The sequence below is a fragment of the Oryzias latipes genome, chromosome 21 (genome assembly GCF_002234675.1).
Source record: "Oryzias latipes chromosome 21, ASM223467v1".
Taxonomy (NCBI): domain Eukaryota; kingdom Metazoa; phylum Chordata; class Actinopteri; order Beloniformes; family Adrianichthyidae; genus Oryzias; species Oryzias latipes.
In genome coordinates this window covers 15,753,764-15,779,603 of record NC_019879.2, presented here as the reverse complement: position 1 = coordinate 15,779,603, position 25,840 = coordinate 15,753,764, and the positions used below count along the sequence as shown (strand labels likewise).

Below are 25,840 nucleotides of genomic sequence, written 5' to 3'. Positions count from 1 at the left end.
AGGATACAACCACGGTGAAATGTAAAGTAAATGTAAAAAGCCCAATTTTCCATGTTAAAGCAGTGGATTATACAAGAAAGCCCTAAAGGAGTCAATGAAATTCGGATGAGGAAAAGTGCTTTCGAAGACCTAAAGAACAAGTTGGAAAGGTGGTGGTAATCATACCATTTACTCTGAAGCAAATTGTATTTCTCGCACTGGTTTAACCCTTGTGCTATCTTAGATGACCCCACCCTTACATTGACGTGTTCTCCCTACCATGACAAAGGTGGATAAAGGTAGAAAGATTTCATGTAATCCATGGACACCAGTGAGGTTCACAAATCATTGAAGAAAAAAGGTTCAGCGCACTGTCTAGTGGGTCTAGCTGACCCAACCCCAATGTTAAAGTGCCTAGGATAGCACAAGGGTTACAGACATTTTGAAAGAATGTCCAAACCTCCCTAAGTGCAGTTTTCAACGCTCCAACACATGTTTGCTCTAAGGCTTTAAGGCCGGGTTTTGTACCATTTATTAAATGTAAGATTGAGATAATCTTACATTGTAAACTTTAAGATTTGCAATGCTGCAGTTTTTTTTTTCTACTACAGTGGCATTTAAAAAAACCATTACAAGAACATGGCTGGGCCAGGGTGAACCCACTTTGGATGGATGATTGGGTGGGAACATTCAGAATGGAAACATTGACTTATCAAATAAGAGTCCAAAATAACAAATGTTATCAAATCTGGCACAAATGGATCCTCCTTTGAATTATAAAACTCATTTTGTTTTCTATTTGAAAAATACATGAAAGGACACCTGTTTATAAAGTATATCATTGCTAAAGATATATAAGCTCCAAATTTTATGGTCCATTCCTAACAAAAATGTAAAAAGAAAGTGCTTTCTGATTGAATCTTTTATTTTCTGATTTTTTTTGTTTGTTTCCCAAATCTGGGTTTTTTTTACTCCAATACCAAATAGTAAAAAGTTACTTTATTGTTCCCTTATATCAAAATTGGACCTGATACTTATCATAAATAGTCTAAATGCAGAGGGAAAAAAAGCTGGAATAGTTGAAAAATAAAAACTCTTTCATTTCGACTCTTTTATTGGATGTTTTTGGCAACCTCTGGGAGAATGTTGCTGACATATGCACTTTTTTGTGTTTGTGTTTTACCATAACCAGTTACACAATGTTCAGAACAATGTTGTTAACCTTCTCTGGTCTGGTGAAAAAACAAAACAAAAAACACTTGGTTTGGTGAAGTCTTCTAGCGAGCCGTTGTTTCTGTGGGCATCACTAAGAGCTCCTCCTGGAACTGATTACAGTTGGGATCTCCTCTGACTTTAGGCGTTGATGGAATTTGAAGTCCGGTGAAGGGGTTAACACACCAACACTCCCCACGCTGACCGTGGGTAGACATGTTGCACTGGAATAAGAGAAGAACAACAAACTGGATAAAGTGAAAAACACTTGGGAGGAAAAGAAGGGGGGAGAGGATCACAGTGGGTAGTAGGGGACGCGTTAATGAAGCATAGCACATGGTGGCTGGAAATGTGTATGTGTGTGTGTGTATTCCTTTGTTGGGGTTTTTTTGGAATGGGGGGTAGGGGGCGTATATTCGTCAGCTGTCATTGGATGAGAATGGAGGCCTTGTGTTTTGGGTGGGACGGTTTTCAACCAATACCAGCCCATCCTCAGGTCATGCCCCCCAACTCACAACCTATCCAAAACCATATGTTCTTGCAAACAACCACACCAAGAGGCATGCAAGCTGGAACCTGGCCCCACCCGCGTCCCACCCCCACAGATCCCCCCCGCCCTTATCTCAAAAAAATAGGTCGTAATTGAAGTGAACAGAGTTTACACCGCGCACGCGGAGCCACCACGTAGGGGCTGATGGAAAAATAATGAGGAGGTAGGGGCAAAAGAAAAGACTTTCCGTTTTCTTCCTTCAGTGGGGAAAAACAAAAAAAGTGACAGTTACAGTAATTACTGCACAACAAGGAGGGACAACTCCAAAGGGGAGCCAAGTGTTGAGGAGGTACAGTGTTCCACCCTGGGAACTGAGGACTCCAATCCAAAACAATGCTGTTGTTTGTGACCAGTGATGGAAATTGGCTGAGTGGTTGAGAGCCCTGCTTTTAGGGGAACGGTGGCATCTGTTCAAATCTCCTTTGTGCCCCACTATCTCTACGAGAAAACACTGGATATGGTGACCTTGTTTGCCCTTTTCCGCCTCATTTCTATGGATGAGCAGATTTCAAATTCCCACTAGACGACAGCAAAGTTGGCTCCTCGTCTTAAACAAAAGTCTTCCCATGAAAATCTCCAAGCTGGGTAGTTTTTGCCTTGTAACATTGAGCTCAGAAGCTTGTTCTTTCATACAAAAAGACATCTGTCCTTGCATCCTTGTTTGTTTGTGTTGCTCATATAAAAAATATTCAGCAATTAAAATGTGTTTATGTGACAGCTTTGGTAGAGAAATAAAAGTAATTGCATGTAGTGTGTATGTTAAAGGTAAAAATTCACCACATCATATGTTGGTTTCTGCCAAAAGAGGAAAACTAAAAAAAAGAGAGGAGATCAAAAATGTATATACTTTAGCCACGCTAGTCATGTTAGAAGTGTTAGCCACGTTAGAAGTGTTAATCATGTTAGGAGCGTTAGTCACGTTAGAGGCGTTAGCCACGCTAGTCATGTTAGAAGTGTTAGCCACGTTAGAAGCGTCAGTCACTTTAGAAGTGTTAGTCACATTAGAAGTGTTAATCACGTTAGAAGCGTTATTCATGTTAGAAGTGCTAGCCATGTTAGAAGCGTTAGCCACTTTAGAAATGTTAATCATGTTAGAAGTCTTAGCCACGTTAGAAAAGCTAGTCATGCTAGAAGCTCCAGCCACGTTAGAAGTGTTAATCACGCTATAAGCGTTAGCCACATAAGACGCATTCGTCACGTTAGAAGCGTTAGTCAAGTTAGAAGTCTTAGCCACGTTAGAAAAGCTAGTCATGCTAGAAGCTCTAGCCACATTAGAAGTGTTAGTCATGTTAGAAGCCTTAGCCACATTAGAAACGCTAGCCACATTAGAAGTGTTAGTCATGTTAGAAGTCTTAGCCACGTTAGAAAAGCTAGTCATGCTAGAAGCTCTAGCCACGTTAGAAGTGTTAGTCACGTTAGAAGCAGTCATCACGTTAAAAGTGTTAGCCACGTTAAAATGCTAGCCACGATAATAGTGTTAGCCATGTTAGAAACGTTAATCACGTTAGAAACCTTAGCCACTTTAGAAACGCCAGTCATGCTACAAGCGTTAGCCACGTTAGAAGCGTTAATCACGTTAGAAGTCTTAGCCACGTTAGAAAAGCTAGTCATGCTAGACGCGTTAGCCACTTTAGAAGCGTTAATCACGTTAGAAGCCTTAGCCACGTTAGAAACGCTAGTCATGCTAGACGCGTTAGCCACTTTAGAAGCGTTAATCGCGTTAGAAGTCTTAGCCACATTAGAAAAGGTAGTCATGCTAGAAGCTCTAGCCACGTTAGAAGTGTTAATCACGTTAGAAGCGTTAGCCACATTAGAAGCATTCGTCACGTTAGAAGCGTTAGTCAAGTTAGAAGCGTTAGCCACGTTAAAAGTGTTAGCCAGGTTAAAAGTGCTTGTCACGTTAGAGTTTTAGCCATGTTAGAAGGGTTAGCCAGTTTAGAAGCGTTAGTCCCGTTAGAAGCGTTGGGGGTGTTAGAAGTGTAGTCACGTTAGAAGCGTTGGTCACGGTAAAGCATTAGTCACGTCAGAAGCATTAGCAACGTTAGAGGCGTTAGTCACGTTAGAAGTGTTAGCCATGTTAGAAGCGTTAGCCACTTTAGAAGCGATAGCAATGTTAGTCACATTAGAAGTGTTAGCCACGTTTGAAATGTTTGCCACGTTAGAAGCTGTAGCCATGTTAGAAGCATATAAATATATATTTTGTAAGTGATCATGCTACAATCGGGATGTAGCCATTATCAGAAAGGTGGCCATTATCAGAAATTAACAGACTTTGTGAAAGCAACCGTCAGACAAGAAGCAGAGGACAGTTCAGGCTTCCAAGTCATACGTTAATTTGTGATAATGGACACCTTATCTGGCATTACCCCTTATGTAACTTGCAACCTTATTTGCAACACCTAAAAAATCAGACAGATGCCGCTAAAACAAACAATAATGTGACTACTCTAACTCCTGACCTTGGTTTAAAAAATGTAAAAAATAAAAACATTACACGTTAGCGTATTTGCAATAACACCCAAATTTGCTTGGAACACATAAAAGTAACAAACTGACATTTTGACAGAGAAACCTATACCTCTCACAACCACTTTAACATCAATAAACACTATCAGAATTATTAATCCATATAAAAGGTACTCCAGATTATAATGTGTAATGTCATTTCTAAAACAAAATTAAAACTTTAAGTGTGCTTTATAGTGCAAAAAGTGTGGTAAATTGAAATGGCACAAACATTTAAGAATAGATTTCAATAAATCCATTTGATCTCCGTTTAAACTGGAACAACTAGAGGTTCAGTTAAACCATCAAAATCAGTTTTCACACCTAACACATAATCCTGTCGGAAACTTGAACTTTATGGTGCATTTATGGTCCATGCATGTATCACAGGTCAACTTAAAAAAATTCCATCTTGCATAAATCTGAACAAAACACAAAAGAACTGTGTTTGATCTCCTGGGCCACATAAGAAGAATGTCAAGGCGACAAGCGTATTAGATTTAAATGTTTTTGAACTGCACACATGATGGAAAGTTACAGGTCTGTGTGTAGGGTGTGTGCAGTGACTTAGACCAAACATTAGAAGCAATTTTCGTCTACAAAAAAATATTAATTACTGAGAACTTTGTTTAAATTCATCTGTACATTGGTGTATAAAAAGCATCTATAGTAATTTTTAATTCCATGAAGATCACCTTTGGTTAGGAACTAAAATTGAAGACAAACAACTGCACTCACGCTTTAATGGTAATGCTAAACTGCAGGTTTACTATGATTAGTGCTTTTGTTTTTTTTATGGAGCAAAGCTGGATTAAACAGACAGCAACACTTAGTTGCTTGGTAAAATGTCACTCCAGGTGCGGAAACCAAGCCAACCTTCTTTTCCACAATTATAAGTAAACCCCCCCAGCTAATAATTGTTGCAATTCCTGGAGGCTGGCTTCAAAACCAAGCAATTTCACAAAAGATTACATCAAGAGTAAGTCTTTTAACACGTCTTTTTGTTTTGTATTTTATTCAAACCATCTGTTTGACCCTTGACCCCGCTTCATTTTTTTTTGGAGTGAAAAAAAAAAAAGAATTTTTAAAATATTTTTTAACATTAACATTTTTAATTACACTGCAGGGTTCAACAATACACGAACTCTGCAGTCTTTTCCTGATGCCTTGTTTCAGCCTTATGACCTTTTTGTGCTCTTACCATCTATAAAACAGACAAAACAATTAATGATTTATTATACAGTAAACCCTTGTTTTTCGCGGGGGTTACGTTCCAAAAAGAACCCGTGATAGGCAAAATCCGTGAAGTAGAAACCTTTCTTTTTTCTTACAATTATTATACAATTAAATACTCTGTTATACATTGAAAAGAAAGAACAGACCATTTTACAGGCTCAAGCATTTGTTTCACAAATAAAAGTACTTTAGAAACGTTTTTTTTAACAAATAACTTCTGTACTGTACTGTCAAATAATAATTTTAATCAACAATGTGAATAGAAGGCTTCAAATCGCGGAGATTAGCCCCGCCCACCGCGACCCAAGAGTAATTGGATTAAACAGGAGAAAATTTAAATAGATTATAAAAAGATACAAAGTACAGTGGGACAAATAGTGACTCAGGTGTATTTTACTGCTCTACAGACTGAGCCGCTGCATCCTGACTCCGCTCTGCAGTGTTTTCTTCTTTTGAAGCCCGCGGTGCAGCTGTGTTTGTTCGGGAGAAGAACACAGTGATAGGCAGTTGTTGTTGCTCTTTTTTCTTGGGTTTTAGAGAAACTCGAAATTGCAAGAGAATTTGCACATACATACTGTAAATTTGGCAAGCTGATTTACGTATGTGTACATATTAAACTGCAACGTTATTGACGCACAGGTAGAGAAGAAGCGGAGTGACTTTTTAGCCAATCAGAATGCAGAACACAATGCACGATGCAAATCCGTGAAGTAGCGAAACCGTGAAAAGTAAACAAGGGATCACTGTACAGCTTTTGCTCAATCACAGGAATTCCCATTGTTTGACTCGCACGGAGCTTTTCTGAAAGCTTACAGATCAAATTTATGCTTTCAATCTGAAGTATAAAAAAAAAAGAAAAAGACAAAGTAATGTATTCAAACTAAGAAATAGATTTAATCTAGGGCATTGGGTTGTTTTGAGTCAGACAAGCCCATCCTAAACAGTTCTTAATGCAATTTAACATTGAATTCTGACAAACCACCCCTTAAAGTTTTTAGTCAGGTCAAATGCAAATTTGCAGTTGCTTTCATTGATAGTACATGTAGTATTAGTCTCAATAATTTAGTGTATAGTTATTGTTTTCTAGATTTTTTATAAGACGAAAGATCAATAAAAATCTTTTTTTTAAAAAGCAAACAGAAAAAAGAAGTCTAAAACAAAACTAATTCCCTTGCTTCCAGGAAAGACAGATCTTCATAAACGTTTTACTGGGGTGTTGATTCTGATTAATATTGCAACCAAAATGTAAACGTTCATATTTTGTATGTTTCAGTGAAGAGGAATAAATCACTAATATATAGATCAAAGATCACTTCAAGTTTATGCTTTTTGAACTAGAATGAAAGGTTACATAATCCCAGATTTTCAAGAGATGACCTCGCATTTGCAAAGGCCAAAACAATGACCTAAAAACTGGATTTGTGACTTTGACTGTACCTGAAATGAGAGCAAAATTCTGTTGAGCACTCACCTGTTTGACGTTGTACAGTCCACGTCTGTCACAGTTTGGAAACTTGAGCCCGTACAGGTCCTCCAGAGGGCCTCTGTTATCCTCAGAGGTCATCTTCGAGATTTCTTCTAAGACTTTGTTCAGCTCCTGCTGACAGGGACTCTGACATTAAAGATAAAACATAGTTTTAATGTCATAGCATCTGTGTAGGATCTATCAAAGAGATGTCATTATTTGCAATGCACATTGGTTATAACTGTGTTCATGGTAGTCTTTGTTTATTCTATGAAACATGTGGACATTGCATTGATGCTCTCCGCTCCCAAATTTGGAGGGAAGCCAGAAAAGCCTGTTACAGTTCCTCAAAAGACCACAGGAGGCTGGTTTCAGCTGGAAGCAAAGAATTCTCATTGACTATTTTGTTGAAAAGTCAAAATAAAAGTCTGTACACCCTGTTAACCTAAACTATCACATCTCTCTCTTTACTCTTGTTGTTTTGTTGTATTTATTTATTAATCTGCATTTATTTATATATCTCTTTACTCTTGTTTTATTTCATTCATTCATTCTTTCAGCCACGGGGCTGCCGGAGCCTGTCCCGGCCACTTGCGGGTGAAGGCTGGGGTTCACCCTGGACAGGTCACCAGTCACAATCACACACTTGCTGTGAGGCAAGAGCGCTAACCACTGAGCTAACCGTGCAGCCCTTGTTTTATCTATTTATCTGTTTCTTCTCCTCTTCATTTGTGAGGTGAAGAGGTTGTGCAGGCAGCAACTTATTTTCAGTGGTAGAGGAGAGCAGCTTTAAGTACTGACACATTTGTGCATGGCAAAAACACGGATACCTTATATCTGTGCTTGTGGAAACACTCTTATTTATTTCAGTTTGCACTGGATCACCGTCTGGACGTCAGCTGCTGCTGCTGGGATCATAGAGGTCCAGTCTTATGATTACTTGGCTGAGGATGAGACCAGGCACAGGAAAGTCCACCTGCCATGAAGCTTATCGTCCATCTGAATGTATGGATGAAAGGTTTTCTCCCTCTCTGTCTGCTCCTACTGCTGTTTCCTACAGCCTCTGTGAGCATGCTCAGAAGGAATACACCTAAAGAAAACCTTTTTTAAATTTTCTCCACCAGTTTTTGGATGCCTGTACTTTGCCGTTTGATGTCTTAATCTCTTCTTTCAAGATTCTGGTTTTGTTTAAAAGCAACAGAAAGTTTCCATTTCTAAATAAAGGCTTTTATTTTTACATTTTCTTGATAAATAAAAGCTAACAAGCTAGATTTGATGTAAAGTTCAAACCAACCTGGATCTCATACCTTTACATAGACTTTACTTTGACTTAAACCCACCAAGCAGAATCTGCTCATTTCTCTACAAAGCTGTTCAATCACAGAATAAGGAGAATGAAGAGTCCAGCATGGTGCAGGTGGACTACTAAAGAACTCAGTGTGCACTGGAGTGTATGTGAAACCCAACCTCCGCTTCAACTCCAAAGCACACGTTTTATTTAGAGTTTATGACATCACATGACCGCCCACTCAAGTGCATCCGTGCTTGATATCAGCCGTAGGTATTTCCTTTTTATTTACAGTCAGTGTGTCCTGCGTACAAATATATCTCTTCCTCTGATCCCTGATTTCTTTTTTTACCTTTTGACAAAAGATCACACATCACTTTGTTGAGATTAAGATAGCTTTCCATTGTTTGAAGTTAAATCTAAGTTCAATCTGAGGTTCATGGTTTTAATAGAAAACATTCATTCGTTCATCTTCTAAACCCGTTTTGTCCCTTTCGGGGTCATGGGGCTGCCGGAGTCCAAAATTCCCACAAAATTCCCACTTCTGCATTTCTGCACTTCACTGTTTTTTTTCTGTTGTGGTTGTGCTTGAATGCTAAATAGCTTGCAGGGCCTGATGGGACGGAAAAGAAAAGATTGACCGATTGTTCTTTTTTTATATTGATCATTGACACTCTTACGCCTCAGTACAGGTGAAAAAAATGTTTTGTTTGAGCACTGAAAACTACGGTGGCCCTGAAGTTCAAATCAGGTTTACAAATCACATGTTAAGGATCACAATGACAATTAAAAAAACAAAACACATAAAAAACAAACAGCATTACATTTTAAAAAACAAAGCAAAATTACAGTAGTCAAAATGTAAAACACAAACAAAAAATTTCGGAAAACAAAAACAATTTTTAGAAATCAAAATGAAATGTTATGAAAAAAAAACACAGAAAAAGGTAGGTACTATGGTAGATTTCTGATTGGATGCTGACTGTTGTCCATCATTTTAACTGAAAGTTATTTGACATGAAGCGATACTGGATATAATCATCCAATCAGCGATCTCCCTTGGTTCCTTCCTTCTTTGGTTTCTCCATGTGTTTCATTTTCATTTAGTTGGTTTGTTACATTTTGGTATTTAAATTTTTTTAGTTTTTTCCAAAACATTTATTTTATTTCATTTGCTTTTTTAATTATCGTGATCTTTATAATGCGTTTGTCGATGTGGTTTGGACCGTTATAGACATTGCCATGCCAATGCCTTCTGATAAAAAAAAGTGAACAGATGTCACCATCCAATCATAATGTTGCATATTGAGTATGTTATGATGACAAATTTGTTATGTTGAACCATTGCTTGGGTATTTATGGTTAGACGGTCATGCAACATTTTAAATAAAAGTATTTTTTGAGGTACCAATGTGCATTACTTTTAATGTTCTGTTGCTCTAAACAAATAAAGATACAAAAAAAATGTGAGGATTTAAGGAGTAAAATGTACCCAGACTGAAAAAGAATTTTATAAGCAATCTATGATTTGACCACTACTTATCCTATGTTTATGGATGTTAAACTCTGTTGATTGAATTGTTTGTGCTTTATTCTTGCTCTGATTGCTTGAAATAAACCATTTCCAGTTTTTAATGACAGAGGTGCTCACTGCTGACCTGTGGTTGTCTCTGGCTGATCTTCATTTTACTTTTGAGATCATTCTGGTGTATTTTTATAGCAGACTCCAGCCTCAACCAGGCATCCATGGACGGTCTCTTGGTCAGTGGATTTTCAGTCCCTTGCACCTCTGGGGGAAGGAAAAAAGAGAGAGAAAACACAAAAGCTGACTTCGTGTTTGTCCACAGTTGCTCTCTTTGGCAATCTTTTCAGCAACTTTTAGATTTTTATTTATTGTATTTTAGCAAACTTGAAGCATTTTACCCATTGAAATGAATAGGTGCAACCTTTCAGCCAAAAGAACTTCAACAAAGTCTAAGCTATGAAAATGTTTGAACCATCATATTGTTCATCTTTGGGTTAATTGTGGTCAATTTTGTGCAACAGATAATTTATTCTATAAAACTTAAAATCTCAGACAATTCCCATATTAACTGCTAAATAAACGGGGGGAATTTTCAGTTACTTGGTTTTAACTTGCTGCAAAAACAGCTTAGATCCTAGAAACTTAAAACATGCCCTTATAGAAGGGTTGGAGTTCTTAACCACTTGATGCCTATTGATACAAATATGCATCAAACCCCGTCATCTCCAAAATTACCTTCATTTAGCATCTACCTCAAAGCAAAAATATAAAGGATTTTCTTTCGTGGCTGGACATAACTTCAGGCTTCAAGTCACTCAGGTGGTTGAGCAGGTCGTCCAATGATCGATGGGTTGGCAGTTTGATCCCCGCTCCCCCCAGTCAACTGTCGTGTCCATGGGGAAGACACTTCACCCTCCCTGCCTCCATTGTTGATCTGGAGTGTAAATGGGCATGAAAGGGTGCAAACTGCCAGCCACGCCTCTGACAGTCTGCCCCAGGGCAGCTGTGGCTACATCAGTAGCTTACCAAGTACCAATTATCACCAAGTATGAATTATCCAATTTATTTAAAAAATGATTATCTTTGTATTAGAAGCCCAATGCTTATTGCAAATTAATTAAATTATTATTTTGCTATAGTTGGAATTAAACTTGAAAAAAGAGCCAAAAAAGAAGTTGAAAGAATTTATAATCCAACCAAATAAGTTGTCAATGTCTGTGTCTGAGGTTAGTACATATGAAATACTAGAAATTGTGAGAAAATATACCAAATAAAAGATTTGAAAAAATTGAATAACATAGATATTATTAATTAAAACACAATTGAGTTCATTGCTGAACCACTAACTCAATTATTTAATATGTATATAATATATATAAAGAGGGCATTTCTTCAAATAACATAGAAATAGCAAAGATTATTCCAATTAAAAAATGGAGGTCGCCATTTGTTTACTCAATAGAGAAGAAAAGAAATTTACTGTTGGCATTTTTGAGTTAAAAACGGAGGATGTTCTTCTTGAAAGAGTACATTAAATAAAATTTCTTGGAGTAATTTTGAATCATAAATTATCATGGAAACCACACATAACACATGTTCTCTCGAAATTGTCCAAATCATTAGCCATTTTATTGAAAGTCAAGTATTTTTTAAACACAGCAACATTGTATATTCTATATTGTTCCGTCATATTGCCTTGGTTGACCTGTTGTTTAGAAATCATGGGGCACAGTTACAAGTCAAATACAAAACATATTTTTATTCTGCAAAACTCTTCATGCAATCAACCCACAAAACAAATATTTCCAAAATTAAGGGCACTTACATTTTTTTTATTTAGTTTATCTTAGTACTGGACTAAGACATTAAAGAATAGTATTGTTGTTCAGGGGTTAACATGTGGAATTTATTATCTGGCGATTTGAAGAATGCAAACTCCATATATCAGTTTAAAAAAATGTATACATTTAAAATATAACAAAAACACCTTCTGGACTGAAAGACTCTTGTGGTTGTGAAGTAATTTTGAGTGTTTTTGTTTTTTCTTCTTTTTTTTTATCTACCGGTAGATACTATCAATTTGTTGGTAGTTGTAATCAGTGTCTGGGAAACAAGCCTTGGCTTCACCTGATTCCTTTTTCGGTTAATTTTGTTCAATGCTTATGTTGACGTTGTTCAGTGTCAATGCTATTTTTGAAGTTTTAAGTTTGTGTGTTTACGATAACTGAAATAAATGTCTCTCTCAGGAGTGAATGAATAATGGACACATTGTAAGTGCTTTGAGCATCTGGAAAGCGCAGATAAATCCAATCCATTATTATTATTATTTTGTTCAAGAACGCACTAAACGAGGTGTTCACACTGTATAAGCAGTGGCTTCTTCTTCTTCCTTTTCTACTGTTCACTAGCTCATGTCCACCGTCTATAATTAAATGTAGAAGCGGCGTAAATTCTTTTCTTCTACAACTCTATTCCGATAATTCATGTTCAGTTGCCATAAAGATTATTTTATTCAAGTCCCACTCTACTCCTCTTTATTTGCCCTGCCCATCTGTGTTTTAACTATAACACACAGAAGCTGCAGGTAGCCCATAATGATGCCTTTAGGATTCTATTAAAATGACCACAATACTGCAGACCTACAGAAATGTTTGTTGGTGCAAGAGTTAACACTCTTCACATGCTTTTAAGACACTTCATTTATGGTTATATTCAACGTCTTAATGCTTTTAAAAAGAGAATCATTTTAGCACTCACCAACATTAGACATAGCACTTGTAGATAACATCTCCAATTTAGGAATACTGGTCTAGACCCCTACGAGTGCTATGAACACTGGTAAAGAGCTTCCTCTTTTGTACTTTATATGTTTTATCACTGTTATTCTTCTTAGTATTCCCTTTTTTGGTACCTTTACTGGTGATTTTATTCTATATGACTGCCTTTTCTGTTTTACTTTCTTTTATGTATTTGGTCTTTATATTTGGACCAAGAGTCTGTACAAAAGTAATTGAAATAATAATATTAATATGAAAGACTTGGTGTCATAGAATGCTGGCCGAGCACAAACCGCATTTATTAATCTTTACTTCACATCAATTTTCAAATAGTTGCCACCTCTGTGACTTAAAAGGGACGCCGTCCATACGTCCATACAAAATCAGAGTCTCTGATTGGTCAAAGTCCAAGCTGATTTCACTTTTAATGTCCATTCAATGGCCGCCTGTCTTAGCCCAAAAACAGTCGTAGAACTTGAGTCGCTACCCATGAAAGCAAAATCCACGTTTACACAGGGAAGTGCTTCTCAAATAGTACCCCCCCCCGATGCCAAAGGGGGGGTGTAGTAGTAGCGGCCTTAGGCACAGGCAATACGGCAATCGCCCTGGGGGCAGTGGCGGCAGCAGCTCAGTGCTTGGAAAAAAAATCTGCTCCAATATTGGTTTACTATTATCTGTTATATTACAGAGTCTGTACCAGCCTGAAGCCTGTGAATCCCTGCAGCTGCGCGTTCCTGTCTTACAGAAGGAAAAGAGGAGGGGTATTGGGCTCAGGCTGCGAGGTGGAGCGGCGCACGGAGCCCAGCCTCCATTGCGCAACACCAGGATCAGTAGCGGTTTCAGGCACGGGCAATACGGGCAATTGCCCGAGGCGCAAATTTCAATGAGGGGCGGCTTCACCGTGCTTGGAAGAAAAAAAAAATTGTGCCACTATCGGTCTTCTATTATCTTTTATTTCACAGACTTTGCAACAGCCTAAAACCAGCGAATTGGCGCCCCCGCAGCTGCGCGCTCCTGCCACGTGTGTGATAAGGAAAAGGGGAGGGGTGCAGGCAGCGAGGAGCACAGCCTCGGTTGTGCAACACCTGGAGCATTGCGTGCTGTTGGATCACTCAGCTCATGTTAATAATGTAATTATTTATTAACTATTCTAGACATTTCTTTTACGTGTCTTTTCTGTCGTTTAGTTGGTGTCAGTATTGGACATAAAGACAGCAGGTAATGCAGGAAGTAAAACAGGTGCACTTTCTGAGATCATAAATAAACAGATAATTTTTTATGAAAGTATTGAGGTTTTTTGGAGGATTTTTATTGTTGGTGTTGCACAAAATTGGAAAATTACAAAAAAATTTGGAGTAAACCCAGTGATGAGTTCTATGATTTAGCTTTGAATGTTTTATAAGACCTAAAAATGATATTCACAATAAAAATGTTGTTTTGAAAACATCAAATCCCTCTGATACGTTTCACAAAGACACACACAGGACGTCACACACCAAGCAGAAATGAACTTATTGCTAAAAATGATGCCAGGAGTTCAGTTCTAAAAAAGATGGACAAAAGAGCAAAGAAAACGGAATTATATGATGTGTTATTTCTCATTATTATTTCCAGGCTTTGTTTGTTTTGTTCTACAGGATGTTCATTTTTGTAAAATATTGACAGAATATATTTTTATGGAGAGCAAAATATTATACATTATTTAAGGTTTGACTTGATTTATTCTGGATTAATTCATAGCCGGTCTTCTGGAACCGACATACCCAGAGTAAGCAAGTTCAGGCGGATTTCAGCCAGAGTTCAGGGTTAAAGTCAGGGTAGTTTAAACGTGCTTTCTGGAATACCCCCTGGTTCCTGAGAGCTCTCTGTTTCCACACATTAAGGTATTTTCCCAGAAAACAGAATAAATCAGGTTATTCTTAACTTTTTTTCAGCACTGGTCATCTTCTTGTCTAAACACTCTTCTAATAAAAAAATGGAAAGAAAAACTTCTCTTACTTGCATTTTTTGGATGAATACATGTGTTACACACAAAACAAACCATATGACATCCACTCATCTTCATTTACCATCTAACTTAATCACAAGGTAGTGTTGTGACCACTCTAATAACAGGCTCTTTAGCTGCCTTAGTCCTCATCCCAGATATTCAAAGAAAAGTCGCTCAACACCCTCAAGGCATCCCTGTCCCTCATTCGTCACACGTCTGATGCTATGCTAAGTGTTGGCTCTTCACGAAGGTTGTAATTAGATTGCGAAGACAAGGATCATTTAGGTTTCTAATATTTTGCCGTATGATAGACTAGGGAGGAATTTCATGACTTGTTTACATGGGACGTTAATGGGATTTGTCATGGGAAGAGACACAGTGGAACCACTGAAATGACGACAAAAACAAAGCATCTGTCATGGCTGTGGCCTAATGTTTGTTTGTTTGTTCTTTTGTACCTGGAGTGTTTTCTGTCGTTGTTTGTTTGTTTGTTTGTTTTCTGCTGCGGTGGGAGTTTCAGTCTTTGTTTGCAGATTGGAGCTCATCTCATCTGGAGTTCCTGATTGGCTGAGAACGTCTGGCTCCAGGTTTAAATACTGCCACGTCATCTGTTGGAACTCCCCCTCCAAGCTTGCAGCAGCAGAGCTTTACTTTGTTTGCTATCGTAAAAGGCTTTGGTCCTTGTATTTTGGTTCTTTTGTGTAGTTTTGAGTTTTTCTGTAAATAAATTCCTGACTTAATTTCAGCCTTTGTAAGAGTTTTTGAGTCGTTGGGGTGTTTAATTTGTTCCTTTTACCTTTGTGTTACATCCTTTTACAAGCCCCTAGACAGGGGTGTAACAACATCTCCACACGTTTCAGAAGAATCCAAGTTGTTACAACACAAATACAAGACTTGTAAGAGTCCAGGATGGATTTCATTGATGATTATTTGACTTTTCTTTTTCAGTTCTTGAATTCGTCTGCCAGAGGCATGGGTGTGCTTAAGTCCGACTACGTCTGTAATTAGCTCTGCCGAACTCCTAGCAGTAAATCATGTCAGAGAGGGAAAGTCCCCCTCCAGCCTTCAGAGCTTCATACACTTGGTGGCACTGTCCAGTTATTATTCTGTGCACACGCACTGCCAGGTGGCAAACCCCCATTTGCCTTAAACAAACCAGACTTTGTTATTTTGGCGTCAAGACTGTTGATGTGCTGACTATATTTTCATGAATTCATTTTTATTCTAACATATTAAAACTAACGGAAGGCTATATATCTTATATCTGATTATCAGTGTTGCTGCTCCACCTTTTCCCTCAATTTTATGCTAATCAGCGTGGAAAAAAACTCTGTTAACAACTAGCTTATCCAACAATGACCTTTTGTGACCTGCCCACCTTGTGAAGCGTGTCACTGACTGTTTTCAGGACATCTGTCAGGTCAGTAGTCTTCGCCGTAATTGTGTCTGAACCATAGCAAGATGCATATACTAACCCAGAGACCAGTTAAAGGCTGAGGTAACCTTTGCAAATGTTTTAAGTTAAATACCTGTTTAGGAGCGGCTTCTTCAATTTTCAAAATAAAATTCATGAAGCTCATTGTTTTCGTCTTTTTGAAACACAAAGTTTTGGGTTTTCAATCCTTCTAAGCAATAATTCCCAAAATTAAAAGATGTAAATGCTTCAAAATATTTAATACAGTTGGGAAAAAATCTTCATAAAATATGAATTTTAATATTAAATTGCTTCACAATATTTTCTTGTTTTTTTTAGATGTTAATTTATGTTGATTGTCATGACTATCAACATACATGTTGATAATCATGTATGTTGATAGTCTGGATGCCATTTTTTCATTGCATAGCTGTTCCACACAAAAAGCTACTGCTGCTGCTTTTAGATGTTACGACGGAGTATTAGGGCCACCAAAAAAAAAAAAATTAGAGCCACCAAAAAAAAAAAAAAAGTAAAATTACGAGATTTTATCTCGTAAATTTAGGAGATAAAAACTCGTAAATTTACGACTTTTTATCTCATAAATTTACGACTTCAAATCTCATAAATTTACGAGAAAAAAGTCGTAGATTAAGGAAAAAACACCGAAGTTGTCCGTTTATCGGAACCTAGCTTGAAGATGAAGTATGTGGAGCCTTTTGTGAAGCTTCATTTCCGGATTATTATAGGTGTAAAACAAAGAGATTCTGAACCTTTTGGCGAGTCAAAATCAGATTATTTTCCGTGTAGCAGTCTTTCCGGGGTTCAGTGTCAGTAAAGCGGAGTTTAATATATAAAATAAGGAGCTCAGAGACACGTTTGGGTGTAGACAATCGCTGCAGCCTTTATTTTCCTTTTCATTCACATATCCTGAAGTTCATTTGTCTCATTACGTCATGAACCTGTCATCCCAACACCAATGCGGAAGTAAACAGTCTTACAAACGCCCCCTCCTGCAGATGAAATGTCCCGTTTCAGCATAAAACAATAAAGAGGAATGAAAATAGTGTTTTATATTGGCTTTGGAACGTTGAAAATGCCAAAAAAAAAAAAAGTGCTTCTCCTTTTGTGTGACGGAAGCGTCCCACAGACGTAGAGTCTTGTCTTTGGTGGAGGAAGAAAGGATTCAAGCAAACAGCTGCAGGGACACCGACGACGGCTTCATCGGGCTGCAGAGATCCTGCAAACCAACCATCAATAAATAAAACTTTAATGAATCGTAAATCAAACAAATGACCTTCCAGACATTTGGAACGTTATCAATAAACATTCAGCTCACCTGTTCAACAAAGTTTAGTCGGTCTTCTCTGCGGCTGCACGGCGTTCACCTGCTGCTCTGCATGCTCACTTCCACTGTAATCTCCTAAAATTACGAGTTTTTTTCTCCTAAATTTACGAGTTTTTATCTCCTAAATTTACGAGTTTTTATCTCCTAAATTTACGAGATAAAATCTCGTAATTTTACTTTTTTTTTTTTTTTGGTGGCTCTAATTTTTTTTTTTTTGTGGCCCTAATACTCCGTCGTAAGATGTTGGTCAGTAGAGTAAACAGAAATTCTACTAAATTCTAAGAGAGCTACATGAAGGATAGAGCAAAATCTGATATTAAACAGCTAAAAGGCCTACTTTTCCTAACATAGAAAACAAATCGTGATACTAAGCAAGATTTTTTGAAATAAATTGTTTTTAGATTACAAGTTTTGGCTAAAATGTGCACACTTCAAGATATTTTTGTTGATCTGACGAAAACTTGTAAAGGTAGACTGTGTCCATATGTTTCCTTTAATATGTTTTGATCTTTACAGTAAAGTAGAAAGTGCAGCTAAAGACTGAACTTTGGCAAACTGTAAGAAACATGTCCAGCCTATTTTCATTGGTAGTTTAGTGTCAACCTCAGTTCCATCTTCCTCCAATCATTCCACACCTTCTGAGTCTTCTCATCTTGCTGACTACTTTTTTTTTCTCAGCTAACCTGGTTTTGCTGCAATTCAGATCATTGTCCTGCAGCATGACATGATGTTTGCCCCGAGAATACTGCTGTAAGCAAGTAAGTCAATCATTTACCAGATGATAAGAAACCCAGGTTTGACCTTTTTAAAGACCCACTCCAATGAAAATGGTGTTTTTTTTTGGTTTTTTTTACATTTTCCTGTAGCATATTACTTATGATGGGGGACATTAAAGAATGTTTAAAAGCTTAAAATTATGTTTCTGGAAAAATGCCATTGGAAATGCTGTGATGTGGGTGGACCGAAGTCTCCCTGCTCCACTTTATTCTGATGCATCATCCACTTGCAGACAAATAGATTTATGTACTCTTCAATTTCTTCATCTGAGCTAGCTAAAAAAAAAATAACACAAAAAAAACTGTACAGCTGAATAGCTACGATATTGATAGCCATTTTTGTTGCACCGCTAATTCTGCTTTACGCATATCTGTCTCCAGTGAATTCTAGTAGGAAATTCATAGTAATGGAACATGCATCATACTAATAGCAGTTTTCATATAGATCTGCTTTTAAGCTCTGTTTTTGATGTTTTATGTGGCCTGTACAGTTAGACTTGTTTCAATTGTTCGGCAGGTGTGAAAGTTCATCTAAAGTCTGAGTCACAACTGCCCTTACGGCTGTCTGCGGGTGAAATCATGCATTTTTTATTTAAACTGTCGTGCTGCTCCTTGCGCATTCCTTGTGTGCAGCGTGACCATCGGAAATGAGGAAATTAGAGTGTAGTTAGTGTCAGTGAGGAGGCAGTGCACACACCTCACTAATGACTAATGTGGGGCGTAAGCACATCGACGACAGCATCGTCCATACGTCATTAGTTTGAGCAAACCACATTATCCTTACAAATACTTCACGATAACTCCTACCACACGTATGCCAAAGGCGCTCCTTTCTATGATCCTTTAATGGCCCGGAAAATGCCAAAAACCAAAGAGGTCAACCCCATATGTATGCAAGTGACTAAGACACAAACTCTGGTATGAGCCACACATAGTATTTCTGGTCTGCGTCAAAAAAAAGGGCATAGATCACCTGCAAGTGAACCTTGGGGTGTTTTCAAAACATACAAATGGACTGTTCAGCAAAGATTGGAGGTCATGTAGAGTAGGTAGAAAAAGAAAGGACCCAACAACAAGCACCTGCAGTGCAGATTTATAGAAGCACGGTTCATTTAAAATAGTTGATGTAATATATGATAAAGTTAGATTTACTTGCAGGACTAGCTAGTTTTCCTTTGCTCTTATCAGTAGCTGTTACACAAATGTAGATTTGGTTTGTTTACAGTGAAATCAATATTAATGGGTAAGCTTTTGTATATTTATTTTACATCTAAACTGATTCCACTTCCGTATTCTATTGCAGTTTAGGATAAAAAATTTGGAATGAAACTATATTAAAAATTGAATAGATTTAGCTTTAGACAAATTTTGAAAAAAATACTGACTAAAAATTAAACATAGATGCATTTTAAAATGTCTTTTCCTTCATGGGTAAGCACACCGTTTAACACCAGGGCTGATAAAGAGACACGCAATCACAAACAAGTACATCATGCAATAGCTAATAGTTACAGGAACACACATAGTTTGTTTTTATTAGCTTATTTTTATAAAAACTCAACACCTGTGGTTTCGGAGGTTTGGGGGGGAAAGAACACATGCTCTGTCCTTCTGTGGTCTGAACAAAATGCCTCGGTATGCATGTATATACAAAAAAGAGATTTTGATTAATTATGTTGCACCCATTGCCATGGTGATTTTTCCCCAACAACAAACTGAGTGTCAATGGAGTGCATGCTAAAAAAAGAAAGTGCACCCTCTCAGCTCTGTCGTCTTTCATATGTGGACATAAAAAGTCGTGGAATCTCAGGTTGATACGTCTGTGAAGTTTGTGCAGAAAAGAGAAAAAAAACTGTCATAAATAGTGTAATTATTAGTGTAACATATACATTAGTACTATAGTGCATACATTATACTATAGTACACTTTAGTGTTATTTTCCATGTTTTAAAGAGCTTTTTCTAGCAAATCTGAGGTGAAAGACAAAAAGCTCACAACATAGAGTTTTTTTGTTGACATGCAACAGCTGCTTAATTTAAAAACATGAAAAAAAACTTGTCAATTTCGAGAAAAAAAACTATAAAAAAAGAACACAAATGAAAAAATCACCAAGCACTATGGTTAGGAAGAGGACCAGTAACCCTGGGATTTCTGAAGGGTTTTACACTTCTAATGTACAGTCAACTGTCATTGGATGGTATCAGGGTGTATCTGTATAAACCCCATACATGTGTGTGATATCTGGTACCAAAATGCTAGAAGTGTAAATTAAGTGGGTTAGCTGATCATAAAAATCTCCATGTTTGGCCAAATCCCATAGAGGCTTGATTTGACTGACATGTCAGAAAGGTCAAACCTTAGGTCAATCCTTCAAACTTCCTGCCTTTAAAGTCTCACTTCAATCATCTTTGACCTATTATTGTAAAAGTCTTTCAATTATGATAATGTTGTTTTTAGCTAAAATAAGGACGTAGTTTCACAATTAGTATAAAGAAATACTCAGAAACACAATTTTGTGATTAATTTTCTTTAAATATTGCCATCATCAGAAAAATGCTACAAGAACATGTTAAAACCACCATTTCCATCAGACTGGGTCTCTAAACCAATTCTGAACCCTTTTTGTCTAGTGGAGATGTTTATTTTACTAAATATGGCCACATCCACTAATGACTAATGTTTCCATGTAAGAATGTACATGATCTGCAACAGCTATTAGCCTTACTGCTTCATATGTATAAATGTATTAATTGACCCAAAACATCTCAGCAAATCAACACCTAAAGAACGAAATATTTTTTCTGGCTTGTCTATGTGAAAAATATTATAATCATGAATCTTATTCCAAAATTTCATTGTAAAGTTTGAGATAATCTGACCATATATGACAAGATAACCCAATAACTAGTCCAACTGGGTCACTTTGTCGCAACGTTCCAAGGTCCGATTTAATCCTTCTGCTATCCTATGACCCCAACCTTACATTGACGTATTATCCCTACCTTGACAAAGGTGGATAAAGGTGAAGAGGATTTAATGTAATCCGTGGACACCAGTGAAGATCACAAATCATTGAAGAAAAAAGGTTCAGTCTTGTGGGGTCCAGATAACCCAACTCCCAATGTTAAAGTGCCTAGGATAGCACAAGGGTCACGGAGCTCATACCTTCTTTGTGGCTCTACACGGTAAACACACATTTACTGATTGGTTTTATTTAACAAATTGAACTTTTAAGACTTAAGTACAAAAACAGTCTTTTTTTGTCCCTAAGTTAAAAAGTCATTTTATTAATCTAAGATGACTTTTTTAGTCATTTTATTAATCTAAGATGACTTTTTTAGTCATTTTATTAATCTAAGATGACTTTTTTAGTCATTTTATTAATCTAAGATGACTTTTTTAGTCATTTTATTAATTTAAGATGACTTTTTGACTTTTTGTAATTTTTCCTTAGATTTATACAATAAGCATCCAAAATCTGAACTGTTTAAGGATTTTATATGTGTATATATACATGTATTTTCCATTGACGTAAACATCTTTTCTTTGTCAGAATTGTGGTGTTAGAAAATAGAAAAAAAATATCAAAATAATACATATTTTAGAGTGCTTTAGATGTGATAAGTTTTTGCTTCTTGTGTTGTTCATCCTGTTTACTCCCGATAATAGGATTTGTCATAGTTTCTGTGACTCACCGTTTGTTGCCTGGTGCTCCAAACCTATCATGGCGCCTTCGTCTGATTGTTGTACACAGCGGCCAAACCCCTGGATGAGCTGCTGCAAAGGTAGATCAGCATCCATGCTAGGGTAGCAGATCAGGCCACTGGAGCATCTGGGGGTGTAGACCCCACAGAACTCACCCTCCATCCTGGCACACACCGGACAGCACCCACAGCCCGGCTCTCTCACAATCTCTGTGCACCCGGCATCCACTTTTGGACATCCAACCATGTTCTCTGCTGTGCAGCTTGAACATCTGAAGACTATTTCGGCCAGCAAAGTTCCAGGTGAAACAAAGAATGTTAGCAAAAAAACAAATGTTAAACAGAGATTCATGTTGGTAAAAAACTCTAAACACAATAAAAATGACCCCGGGACGAGTGCAACGTGAACCAGAGGATCATCCAAGAGTCAACCCTTTGAGTAAACAGTTTAGTGCATGTGTCAAGGTCCCATCTGCTCTCGTGTTACTAACTGACAGAGACAGCCTCCTGCCTGAACTAGGAAATCTATAATTTTTTAATGGTTAGAAATGTTGATTCACTTACTTTTTCCATTTTTCCTCACTTAACAATTAAGGAAAAAACACGTCTATTGCTAGATTCACACCAGACATGCGATGCACTTTTGAGTTCTTGTACGTGCTTTTATCATCACACTGGACTTTCGCTACTACTATTGTATGTACTCACAATTGGAAGAGGCTTAGTGCAAAATGCTGAAGCAGTGCAAATTTCACGAATCTCGCTCCAGGCTTTTTTTTCACAGCTCTAATCCAATATTTGAAAGACTTGGTGTCATTATTCCGGTCAGGCACAAACTGCAAATATTCATTTCTCCTTCATTATCAATTTTCACATGGTTGGCACTTCTGTGACTTAAAAATGATGTTTTATATAAATATATGTCACTACCAAATCTGAGTCCCTGATTGGTCAAAGTTCAAGTGGTTTAACTTTTGACAAGCCTTTGATGGTGGCATAATTTGTGTGCAATGCGTGGACACGAGTTTTTAAGCCTGAAACACTCATATGTATGTTTACATAGACTTTTCAAAGGAACTGTTTGTGCGTCGCTGAGGCTGGTGTCAACATAGTATATGACATAAACTTAATTTGTTGGGCTACCAATTCATATCAGCACTTAAAAAGTCTATTTTTTGTTGAACTTTATATATTCTGATATATGGTACTTCAAGTTAGCTTAAGAACGCAAGGCATGCATTTTTTTTCTTTGGTACCAAAATCGAGAAAATTTCAATGGATTGTCAAAACAATCCTCATAGCAACCAAATGACCAGCCATCAATCGATGTCGTAAAACATCCTCTTTACTGACCTTTTACATTGAGGGTCTCAGGCTACCAGCAGGTTACACCCATAACCCATGACCAATTCTAAACTTTCATGCCAAACAACCAGATACTGTAAGTCCCCCGATTGGGATAAAGCAGTTCACTGACCTCAATGCAGTCCAATTGTTTCTTTACATTTAGCATTCTCATTGCAAGGTCAGAAAGTAAACAAAGGGTAAATAGAGATTGTTGTCAAGTTTGGCTGTAAATGACTTGAAATAACCAGCGGCTTAACGGAATGAAATACTTGTGTTTACATTAAATCATTTTCAGTCAAACATTAAGACTTTGGGCTCAGAGGCCTTGTGACTCAAATTGTAACACCCAAGCTGGGCTGGGCAAGCTCTAAATACATACATATCAAACAAACAAACAAAAAAATCGTTAACACCCATTGCTTGCAGTAGGAACACCATTTCACCATTTCAGAGTCTTGAGACAAGAGACATTGCTGAAATGACTTTTCAGAGAAGGATTCCCTATGCTTGCCTTTCAGAGCTTTCCTGCATTTTGGCACAAATGGGCTAACCTTTGGGCTTCCCTTAGCTTAGCCAGTTTGGAAAATTAGGCAAGATCTGAATTTCTTCCATACCTCTATGACTTCTTCCTATCCCAACACTTAGCCCTCCAAGTGGAGAGTTTTGGAAAAATTGTGTCTCTAAATCCGGACGTTACTAATGCTTGATAATGTCAACAATAGGTCATCTACGTAAACGCATTGCTACCAGTGCTCAGAAAATACACAACAACATTGGTTTTAGAATTTTCTAAAGTCATTCAAAAACTAAATAAATTTAGGTGTAAACGTCTTTCTGTCAGAGCACACCCACGTGAAGAAATGTGCTTCTCCTCCGCATCACTAATGCAACACAGATTACCCTACCGGCATAGTGATAGCCAGCCCCTGTAGCTCCTCGTTATATTTTAAAAATATTTTGGACACCACTACAACTTCAAATGCCCCTACAACTGGAACAATAGGGAGGAGCCAGATGGGTTGGGGATGAATTCCGATTCTGCCTTAGTCTAACCTGATTACAAAACTCCATTGACATTAGAAATCAAGACAAGAGCACTAGCTCCAGACACAGGAACAATGTGACCAAACAAGAAAGGTAAATCTAATAGAGGTCAAACACATTCCATATGTTGTAAGACAATGTAAATTTGTACTTCTACTTTTAAAAACACTCCCCCATATCATAGAAAATGGTTCGGTCTTCAAACTGTGAAACTTGCAATTAACGTGGAGTGGTTTTGTGTGGGAACACCTCTAAATGTCTCCTTTTACAACTCATTTTAGCTGTATTATTGTGTTTCTCGTTGCTTGGCAACTGTGGAGACATGCAGTTGCAAAACATTGTTGAAGCATGTTCCCTTAAGGGGAACGAGCTGACAGCTCAGTGCTGACAGATATTTAACCTGAGCTCCTGAAAGATTCATCCATCATGGAATAGTCTAGTTGGGACAAATGGAATATCTATGGATGCTGACTCCCTTTTCCACTGTCATGGGGGTACTTTAAACACACCCAATAGAGAGAATTCTGGGGGTAAAAACAGCCTTTTGACACAAAAATTAGAGAGATATATGATGCAGATAAAGCTGGTAAATACTCAAATATTGTTGACATGTTTCTTTTTGTAGCTGAAAAAGATGAAACACTTTAATAAATCAGTGGATTCTAACCAACAGTAGGTGTGCTTTGGAAACTAGGACCACTACGGCAGATCGTCATGTAATTATTTCAACACAAACACCCCAGGAGCAATAAAGGGCGGACAAGTCATCCTTCATTTTTTTTAGGGAAGTACTGAATTTACATCCAGCAGTCATCTTAATCAGATGGTATTAAAAGGTTTTGGCAGTGCACTAATGTGAATGAATACCTGGCTCTGTCCACTGCAGAGCTTACATTACTGCATGCCTCTGTTTCCAATAAGAAGGGATTTGCCTTTTTGTTCAAATTCGTCTTTGGCTTGTGTTCTCTGTTTAAGTAACCTTACCTATACGGCTTAAAATGCAAATAATGAATGACTGAAATCCTTCTACAGTTACATCGTCTAATATAATGTGTGTGTTTTGAAGCAGAACATAATTATATAAGTTTGGGACTAAAACCAAGTTATCGATCTGGTAAAAGCCCAGCTAAAACAGAAAGGTTCTAGGACCCCTGGTTTAAAGAAATATTTAACTAAAATCTTACATTTTTTTCTTACATCCTATAGTTTGAGTAGGGAATACTTGACTGAGTGTAAATGAATGTTGTGAACCCTTATTTCCACCTTAATAAGGTGTATGGACTTATAGGTGTTGCATAGTGTGGAGGTTCTTTTGGTCCCCTCACAGACAAAAGTCAGTCATCTGAAAGTTTTTTCTGTGGAATTGGGATTTGCCGGAGATTTTTATGGTGAATGCCCTTCCTGGCACAACCCTGCATTTTATCCAGACAGATTATGGCTACATATTTAGCCAGTAGCACGTAGAGTCTTGCCCAAGGATCCAAACTGAAAGAAAAAAAAAAAACTAATTGGGAATCCCCTCGGAATCGAACCCTGGTTTTGATTCAGTACAGTGGGTTCTTAGCACAATCCAGGTGTTATAGGTTGTAGTCAGTGACGTGCAGTCAGGAGAGTACGGTGGCCGACAGGGCTCACACTACATACAAATGGAAAAACGCAACGGCATTACCCGAAGCGCGA

General features: G+C 37.6%; 1 protein-coding gene across 1 annotated transcript; it reads right to left on the bottom strand.

The window, feature by feature from the left end:
- Positions 1-1,073: 1,073 nt before the first annotated feature.
- Positions 1,074-22,223, bottom strand: LOC101154818 (insulin-like growth factor-binding protein 2-B). Its single transcript, XM_023950918.1, has 4 exons — positions 21,761-22,223; positions 9,894-10,024; positions 6,954-7,094; positions 1,074-1,415 (listed from the first exon to the last, which is right to left on the bottom strand). Exons 1-4 carry the CDS (start codon positions 22,119-22,121, stop codon positions 1,257-1,259), a joined length of 792 nt encoding a protein of 263 aa, XP_023806686.1. The 5' UTR covers positions 22,122-22,223; the 3' UTR covers positions 1,074-1,256.
- Positions 22,224-25,840: the final 3,617 nt, after the last annotated feature.